This window comes from Penaeus vannamei, chromosome 24 (genome assembly GCF_042767895.1).
Source record: "Penaeus vannamei isolate JL-2024 chromosome 24, ASM4276789v1, whole genome shotgun sequence".
Lineage (NCBI taxonomy): Eukaryota > Metazoa > Arthropoda > Malacostraca > Decapoda > Penaeidae > Penaeus > Penaeus vannamei.
This window is the reverse complement of record NC_091572.1, coordinates 27,769,047-27,779,046: the sequence shown is the minus strand read 5'-3', so window position 1 is coordinate 27,779,046 and position 10,000 is coordinate 27,769,047. Positions and strand designations below refer to the sequence as shown.

General features: G+C 46.8%; 1 protein-coding gene across 1 annotated transcript in view; it reads right to left on the bottom strand.

Moving 5' to 3' along the window:
- LOC113808181 (protein Skeletor, isoforms D/E-like) overlaps positions 1 to 10,000 on the bottom strand; it is a gene marked incomplete in the record, with an annotated part of 84,073 nt that overhangs the window by 8,125 nt on the left and 65,948 nt on the right. Inside the window, 5 exon segments of the mRNA XM_070138079.1 lie at positions 715 to 832; positions 2,312 to 2,536; positions 4,650 to 4,843; positions 6,967 to 7,194; positions 8,268 to 8,463. Of these exon segments, the coding sequence (XP_069994180.1) occupies positions 715 to 832; positions 2,312 to 2,536; positions 4,650 to 4,843; positions 6,967 to 7,194; positions 8,268 to 8,463 (961 nt within the window).

Genomic DNA, 10,000 nt, shown 5'->3' with positions numbered 1-10,000 from the left:
CCATTTCATTCTATTAAACAACTTTTGGCGGGGAAAGGGACAGGTCACGAAGAAAGAAAAAAAAGGAAAAAATAAAAGAACCTGAAAACTCGCCAAAATCTGAAAAAATCCATTTTTTTCATTTCTCTTTTTTGTAATTGTTCTCATTTTCTAACATCTGTCTCCTCGTTCCTCCTCTTAAAAGACGTTCTTCGGAAATGCAGAGAAAGGAGAAATACGGGAGAGGAGAAAGGGTGATGAGAGGAGAGGAAGAAGGAGAGAGAAGGGGAGAAGGAGTGAGGAAGAGGGAATGAAGGTGGGAAACTTACGAAGGAAGGAGTGAGGAGAAGGAGGCAAAGGGAGGAATGAAAGAATAGAATAATGGAGGAAATGGAAGGAATACGGGAACGAGGAAAGTAAACGAGAAAAAGTGAATAAAGAACGGAACGGAACGGAATGGAACAAGGAACGAACGAACCCAAGAACGCAATTGAGAAACGAAAAAAAAATCAGAAAAAGAGAGGAATTAAAGTAACAAGGTACGACCAGAAGACCGTGAACGAGAAACGAAATGAAAGAAAGAAAGAAAAAAATAGAAATGAAGAGCGAAACGGAACAAATAACCTAGGAACGTGAACGAGAACCGAGGAACATGAACGAGGAACGAGGGACACCACACGACTCGCGAACGGCACAACACAGGAAGGGATCGAGGAGGGTGAGTTTAGGGCGTACCTTCCAGCGGGCTTGACACCACCACCGGCTGCCCCACCGTGCCCGACGCCTGCAGGGGCTCGAAGTCGCACGCGTCCACCACGTTGATCTTCCAGCCCAGGTAGCGGTGGGTGTAGCACTGCGGGGGAGAACGAGGACGGGGGGAGGGAGGGAGGGAGGGAGGGAGGGAGGGAGGGAGGGAGGGAGGGAGGGAGGGAGGGAGGGAGGGAGGGAGGGAGGGAGGGAGGGAGGGAGGGAGGGAGGGAGGAGGGAGGGAGTGAGGGAGGGAGGGAGAGAGAGAGAGAGGAGAGAGAGAGAGAGAGAGAGAGGAGGGAGGTAGGAACGGAGGTAGGAAGGGAGGGAGGGAGGGAGGAAGGGAGGAGGGAGGGAGGAAGGGAGGAGGGAGGAGGGAGGGAGAGAGAGAGAGAGAGAGAGAGAGAGAGGGAGGGAGGGAGGGAGGGAGGGAGAGGAGGGAGGGAGGGAGGGAGGAGTGGAGGGGAGAAGAGGAGGAGGGAGGGAGGGAGGGAGGGAGTATTGAGGGAGATGGGAGAGAGATATCGGGGGGGGGGGAACAGGGGGGGGAGGGAAGGGAGAGAAGGGGGGGAAGGGGAGGTGAGGGAAAGAGGATGGGAGAGAAAGAGGGGGGGGGAGAGGGAAGGGGAGCAGGATGGAAGTTATCATTAATCGATTATAATCGTGGTCTGGAGAAGCGAAACATACAATGAACCCCCCAAAATAAACCCCAAAAAACAAACTCAGACACAAATAACTGACGCAAGGCCACGAACAGATGAGCGAAGAACACAAGTATAATGACGCTGACCATATGACAAAGACAAACAAAGCAAAACACGGTAAAAAAAATGTATATAGAAAACAAAACAAAAAACAAAACACGGTGAAAAAATGTATATATTAAAAAAAAACACGGTGGGAAAAATGTATATAGAAAAAAACCAAAACCAAAAAACAAAACACGATGGAAAAAATGTATATAGAAAAAAATCGCATAAAGAAAAACACTGTCGTATAGAGAAAAACGACATACAACACCGCCACTCTGATGGATGTTTAATTACTAAGAAGTAGAAGAAAAAAAGAACCGGAAATTGTGCCTCGTTTCCCTCCGGCCATGGAAGTGGGTTTGACGGGAAATTGATCACAGAATAATAAAAAGAGAGAAAAATTGGAAGACATCACTTTGTGGATGCTACTGATGATTATTGGAAATTTCATCATAATTATTATCATCATTCTTATTACTATTATTGTTAGTATCATTATAATTATTGTTTCTATTATCCCTATGATTATTACTAGCATTACCATGGCCAGTAGATGCAAATAGGAAAGAAAACACAATTAAGAAAACAAAAAGCAGTAAGATATTATCAATAAATATATCTTAGAGAACGAGAATTAATAATAAAAAACATTATAAGAAGTTTCATAGCACCAATGAATAAACAAACCGACTTGGAGGTCCACATGATGGTAAAAGAACGCTATGGAAAGGATGGAAAAAATACAAAAAGCTATGAAAAGAATGGAAAAAACTAAAAATAAATAAACAGAGAAGTAAAAATCAAAGCCAGAGGGCAGCGCGCGGCGGGCGTACCTGGTAGAAGACGGTGTCGGGCGTGGCGGCGTCGGGCGTCCACTGCAGGATCCCGGGCTGCCCCTCCTGGCAGTCCAGCTGGAGCGTCCTCTGGTAGGCGCCGAAGGACTCGAAGGCGTCGGCGGGCTGGTTCGGGTTCTCGGTCCACTCGCACAGGCGCCCGTACGCCGTGGGCACCGGCACGCCGTCGCGGTCCTGCCCCACGCCCGCAAACACGCGCGTGCGCTGCGGGGGGAGAGGGGGAGGCCTTATGGGGGGGTTGGGTTGAGGGGGAGGGGGGAGGGGGACTTGGGGTTCTTTTTTTCTTTTTTCTTCCTTTCTGTTTTTCGCTGCTATCTCTTTCTCTATCTGTCTCTCGTTCTCTCTCTCTCTCTCTCTCTCTCTCTCTCTCTCTCTTTCTCTTTCTCTTTCTCTTTCTCTCTCTCTCTCTCTCTGTCTTCCTCTTACTCTTTCTCTTTCTCTTTCTCTTTCTCTCTTTTTATCTTTCTATCTATATCTCTCTCTCTCTCCTCCCACTCTCTCTTTACTCCCTCTCTCTCTCTCTCTCTCTCTCTCTCTCTCTCTCTCTCTCTCAGGGTGATGGGATAAAACAGAAAGTTCCGTAGTTATAACGAAGTAGGAGACGTTCACAGAGGATTAACAATAAAGTTCGAGGCTTCCTCTGTTGTCGCGCCGGTGAAACACGAATAGTTCTGCATATTTTAAAAATTTTGATGAATTATCACCGACGGCTTTGAGAACTCCCTAGTATTCATGGTAAAGGGAAACGAGCAAAGTATTTTTCATAAACCTACGCTTTTTTGGGGGGTTTAAGTTATATATCCTATGTATCGTCTGACTAATTTTGAGCTGGTTATCCTCATGTGTCAGAGATAGATTACACTTTAAGTTTTGATATTCTTGTGCCTTTCTTGAGGGAATTCGTCTCCGATACACAAAGGCAAGTATTTCTTACATGAATATTGATCATACTCTTATAACACGATAACATTTAAGTATCTGCTTTATGGACATTAAAAAGATGTCGCTACATGCTGCATGAACATGAAAAATACGACTCCTCAACATTCTGTTCATAAGAACATTATTACATTCATCCTACGACATAATCATCACACACAAACTGTCTCGTTACCTTCAAAATAACACCGGAGAATGTTTGGGCCTTCAAAATGTCACGGAGAACTTTGACAAATGATTAAAATTCCTGCGATTTTTTTTCTTCGGGCTTTCCACGTAATCTGAAAACTTGGGGCGCTCTCCAAAACAAAATTAAGAAACTGGGAAAGGAAAAAAGGGAGGGAAAGGTATATAAGGTGGAGGAAAAGGGGGTAGGGAAGAGGGAAGGAAAGATACAAGGGAAGAGGGGAGAAGAATATAAAGAAGAGGGGAAAGGGGTAAGAAAGACAGGAGGAAAGGCGTAAGGAGGAGGAAGACGAGGAAGGAAAGATAAATTAGAGATGGGAGAATAAGGTGAGAAAAGGAGTAACGAAGAGGGGAGGAGAATGAGGAGGGGGAAAAAATAAGAAAGAAGGGAGGAAAGAGATAAGGAGGAGAGGTGATTCATCTAAAGAATAAAGAAAATAAAGAAAAGAAAAAGTTAATAAGGCAGAAGGAAAGAAGGGAAACGAATGGAGGGGTAAAGGATAACCTAAAGAAATATGGAGATACATAAAAAGTGGATAAAGCAGAAGGGGGAGAGATGAGGAGAACGGTGGTAAGTGGGGAAGAAGATGAGAAAGAGAAAATGAAGAATGATGAATGGAGGATGAAGGGAAAGGGATGAAAAAAAATGGGAAAAGAATATAAGGAAAAGCGGAAGAAAAGAATGAGAAGAATAAAAAGAGAGAATAAGAGAGACGGGATGAGAAAGGTAATGAAAAAGGGGGAGGTAAGAGTACAACAAAAAAGAGAGAAGAGGAGATAGAAGAGAACCAAGAAAACGAAGACTGCCGAGGGGAGAAAGGAATGGGAAGGAAGAGGAGAGAAGAAGAAGAGGAGGGAAAGACGGAAGAATAAGGCCACAAAAAAGGAAGAGGAAAAACAAATACACGAGAATGAAAGAATTCGCACAAAAGTAAAACCGAAAAAAACGAAATATCAGAGAAACAAAAGACTAATAATGAAAAAGAAGCGAAACATACTATGAAGAAAACAAAAGAGACAAAAGACGTAAAAAAAAGAAAGAAAAAAAAAAAAAAACGAAAGAGACAAAAGACATTAAATAAACCAACCAACAAATAATAATAATAATAAAATAATAACAAGAAAACAAAACAGAATAACGCAAAAAAAAAAAAAAAAAAAAAAAAACACAAAGCGAACCACCGCCACCCACCGATCGCTCAGCCGGCGTCTTGAACTCGTAGCCTCCCTCGGGGTCGTCAGTGATGTAGAACGGGTGGTAGCGGGCGGGTCGCTCGGGGTCGTAGCCGCCCTCGACCACGAAGGTGTAGGTCTTGCCGCGCACCACGTTGATCTCGGGAATCAGGAGGCCGTTGATGTACCACGCCACGCCCCAGCCCACGTGGCCTGCGGGGGAGGGAGGGCGTTAGGTGGCGGGGGGGGGGGAGAAGGAGGAGGAAGAGAGGGGGGGGATGGGGGTGAGAGGGGGTGAGAGGAGGAGTGAGGGGAGAGAGGAGGGTGAGGGGAGAGAGAGGAGGGTGAGGGGAGAGAGGAGGGTGAGGGGGTGAGGGATGATGGGGAAGGGGAAGGGAGGGGGAATGGGTGGAAGGATGGGGTAAAGGAGGGAGGGAGGGAGGGAGGAGGAAGAGAGAGGGTGGAGAGATGGGGTGAGGGGGAGGGAGGGGAGAAGGGAGGGTGAGGGGCTGAGGGGAGGAGTGAGGGAGGGAAGGGGAGGGAGAGGGATGAGGGGGAGAGGGGAAGGGAGAGGGATGAGGGGAGAGGGAAGGGAGTAGGACGAGGGAGAGAGAGGGTGGAGTGAAGAGGGGAGAAAGGAGGGGCAGGGGGACGGGGAGAGGAGAGGAGAGAGAGGGAGGTGAGTGGTGAGGTGGGGGAGAGGCGTGAGGAGAGAGGAAGAGAGGGGAGGTGAGGGGTAAGGTGGGGGAGAGGCGTGAGGAGAGCGTCAGGTGGGGAAAGGGAGACGGAGGAAGCGGGGAGGAGGTTGAGTTAGCGCGGTGGGATAGGGAGAGGGAAGAAAAGGGGGAGAGGCGGAGGGAAAGGAAGTAGGTGGCTGGGTGGGGGTGGGAGGATGAGGGAGTAAGAGGGGAAGGAAGGGGAACGAGGGAGGGGAATGAGGAAGGGAGATGGGAAAGTTGAAGGAGACGAGACGTATATGGGGAATGGTGAGTGATGGGGGGTAGGGGATGGTGAGAGGGGAAGGGTGGGGATGAGGAGAAGAGAGAGAATGAGGGGAGGAGAGGGGAAGGGAGAGAGAGAGCTCGATAGCCTCCTGATGACGATTAAATTACCTCAAGAGCAAATATTTGGGGGCGAAGAATGGCGGTCACCAACAGGTCAGGGACACGTAACAGTAATAAATATACCAATAAAAATATACAATAAAAATATAACAGTAATGAATATTTCAATGAAAATATACAATAAAAATATAACAGTAATAAATATACCAATAAAAATATACTTAAACTAAGGGTGACAGCACGACTTCTTGTTATCATTAAAGTTGTTATTGTGAATTCTGGCACAAGGACAAAGCTACAATAAATACCTACGTGGACAAAAACAACAATGGCAATTGTAGACACCATTCAAATAACAAGAAGACTCGACACGAACGGAAAAAATACAAGAAAAATCAAAACCGCAAACTGGAAAGAGCAGACGCCTGACGCAAAACAGAAATCTATAAATAGCAATAAAATCACAAAAGGGGAAGCCAAAATATTCAAATATCATTCACTTCGAAATTCCAACAACAACATAAAAAAATAGAGCTTATGAACACATCACAATTATGGAACAATGTTTGGTACAAAATTCTGCGTTTTTCTTCATTAGATGCAAGAGCTATGTATATATGACTGACTTATTTGATATTTGATTGACTTGTGTAAAAAGATCTACTTTCCTGAATTAAACAACGTATTTTATTTGAAATCTTTGACGTGTTTGTTAAAAAGGTATGAATTCAAATGAATAATCTCGGGTTGCAAGCTCTGCAATGCGTGATTTTGATGATGAAAATATCACGGAGAGTTAATTACAGATTTCTGCAATGTGGAGTTATTCATTTTCATTCATACTTTTTCTACGTATGGAATTTTTAAATCTATTAATATTGAAGGTAATTAATATTCCATCTTTTCGTTATCTTTGTGTTTTCAATTATTACATTCTATTTCATCAGTGATTATCGGTATTCTGTCATCATCACAGTTATATATATTGAAAAAAAAAATTCTCAGTACTGTAATTCTCTTTAGCTCATTACTATCATTCTAATCAATTGCATTTCTTTATATCATTTGCGATTATCAATATCATACCAATGAACAAAAATCAATAATCAAAATAAGACCAAACATGATTAATAAAACAAAATGGAAAAGAGGATTCACAAAATAAAATATAAAAAGAAAATAATCTCACGAGTTTCAGAATCCAACCGCCACTTCCGATTCAAAATGGCGCCCCTCCCCCTCCTCCCTCCCCCCACCCCGTCGGAGCCTCACCGGTGATGGCGTTGTAGCCGCTCTGTCCTCCCGACGGGCCGATCTGCGCGTAGAACACTCCGTCGGCGGGCTCGTAGCAGGGCACGGGCGGGATGTACCAGGCGTTGTTGGTGGGCGGCGCGGGCGGGGGCGTGGCGGGGCCGGACACGAGGCCTCCGCCGGCTCCCTGCTCCTCCGGCAGCGGGCAGTTCCACTTGGGCGTCCTCCCGAAGTCGATGAACATGTCGCCTGCGGGAGCGACGAGGGAAACGGGATTAGATTTTTTCTTTTTCTTGTACAGCTAAGCGGGAGGAAGGAGGGAAACGAGAGTATAGATTAAATATTTTTTTTTTATCTATTCTATTTATTTTTTTTCGTAAACTAAGGCAGTGTCTGATGATGAATAAGCGACGAAAATATTTAGAAATGAATCGACAAACAGTATAAACCAGAAACAAGATTATAGATTTTTTAAAGTTAAGACAGTGTCTGATCATGAATATGCGACTTGATAATATAAGTAATAAATCGATATCCGATATAAAGTAGAAACAAGATTACAGATTTTTTTCTAATCTTTATTTTTTGTCTATATTTTTGCTTTATTTTGCATAGATAAAACATTAAGATTATAGCCTTTTTCGATTTTTTTGTATAAAGAAAACTATGATTCTCGTTTTTTCCCTTTCTTTTCCTCTTTATTCTTTGCTTTAATCGTATAGACGAAAGAGTGTTCAGGTAAAAGAAAAATAACTAGCTATACAAAAGATGATGTGAATTGGAAGCAAAGAAAGAGTTTTGTTTTCCCTCCAAAAATCAACCCCCTTCCAACTCCACCCCTCCCCCCACCCTATCCCTTCCTCCTTCCTTCTATCCCCCTCCCTTCCCTCCTTCCCTCCTTCCCTCCCAGCCTGAGAGAGTGATAGGACGTGTTCCTCTCCCCGACGGCCCAGACGACGGCCTCCTCCCTTCCCTCCATACAGTTCCTCTCACTCCCAGCCACTTCCCTCCCTCCATTCCCTTTCCTCCTTCCCTTTCCTCTCTCCTCTCCGTTCCCTCTTCTCCCTCCTCTCTGTTCCCTCTTCTCCCTCCTCTCCCTCCTCTCCCTTCCCTCTCTCCCTCCTCTCCTTCCCTCTCTCCCCCTCTCCCTTCCATCTCTCCCTCCTCTCCCTTCCCTCTCTCCCTCCTCTCCCTTCCCTTTCTCCCTTCTCTCCCTTCCCTCTCTCCCTCCTCTCCCTTCCCTCTCCCCTCTCCTCCATTCCCTCTCTCCCTCCTCTCCCTTCCCTCTCTCCCTCCTCTCCCTCCTTCGCATCCCTCCTTACCTCTCAGCCTGAGCGAGTGGTAGGACGTGTCGCCCTGCGAGTTGACAGGCCCGACGGCCCAGATGACGGCCTGCGACCCGTTGGTGAGGATGCCCGTGTCGGAGGTGTCGACGGCGCGCAGAGGCCGCTGGAACGTCAGCATCGTGAAGTCGTTGATGAGCGCCGCGTTCAGGAGGCGCACGTTGTTGCTGCTGCCCTGTTGGAGGAGGGGGGGAGGGGGTTAATATAAGGGGGGGATTTGTGGGCGTTTGTTTATAAAATTGGCGACTGGAATAATGAAGCAGGAGGCGCACGTTGTTGCTGCTGCCCTGTTGGAGGAGGAGGAGGAGGAGGAGGAGGAGGGAGGTTAATATATGAGGGGGATTTACAGGCGTTTGTTTATAAAATTGGCGACTGGAATAATAATGGGTGGATTTATAAACCAGGAGGCGCACGTTGCCTCTGCCCTGTTGGAGGAGGGGGGGGGGGGGCGGGGATCAATATAAAGGGGATTCATATTTCTTTTATAAAATGGGTGATTTTTAAAAGGTGGATTAATATAAGATGGGCAGCAAAGCAACCAAAGACGGTGATGATTTTTTTCCCAATATGGAGTGTGGGGCTGAGGGGATCCTTCATGGGCGTCCTCCTCCTCCTCCTCCTTCTCCTCCTTCTCCTCCTCCTCCTTCTCCTCCTCCTTCTCCTCCTCCTCCTTCTCCTTCTCCTCCACCTCCTCCTCCACCTCCTCCTCCTCCTCCTCCACCTCCTCCTCCACCTCCTCCTCCTCCTCCGTAGCTGCGTCCCAGAGCTCGCCCTTTGAGCCCTTTTTCAAGCCCCGATCCCCGAGCAAAGCTTCTTACCTTCACACTCGAATGCCAGGTACTTAAACATTAAACAGCTCCACACGCGGCGCACGCTAACTAAAGGTGGATGCAGTAGACAACGATTTGAAGATTTGCAAATCCCTAAACGCTTACATATGCTCAAGAAAACACACACACACACGCATGCACATAAAGGTACACAGTCGGAAACAAACAAGGTATACACAGACACTCACACACACACACGTGCTCACATACACACTCACGTGCTCACTCACACACTCACGTGCTCACAAGGTATACACAGACAGGAACACACACTCACGTGCTCTCACACACACTCACGTGCTCACAAGGTATACACAGACAGGAACACACACACACACACACTCACATGCTCACGCACTCACATGCTCACGCACTCACATGCTCACGCACTCACATGCTCACGCACTCACATGCTCACGCACTCACATGCTCACGCACTCACATGCTCACGCACTCACATGCTCACGCACTCACATGCTCACGCACTCACATGCTCACGCACTCACATGCTCACGCACTCACATGCTCACGCACTCACATGCTCACGCACTCACATGCTCACGCACTCACATGCTCACGCACTCACATGCTCACGCACTCACATGCTCACGCACTCACATGCTCACGCACTCACATGCTCACGCACTCACATGCTCACGCACTCACATGCTCACGCACTCACATGCTCACGCACTCACATGCTCACGCACTCACATGCTCACGCACTCACATGCTCACGCACTCACATGCTCACGCACTCACATGCTCACGCACTCACATGCTCACGCACTCACATGCTCACGCACTCACATGCTCACGCACTCACATGCTCACGCACTCACATGCTCACGCACTCACATGCTCACGCACTCACATGCTCAC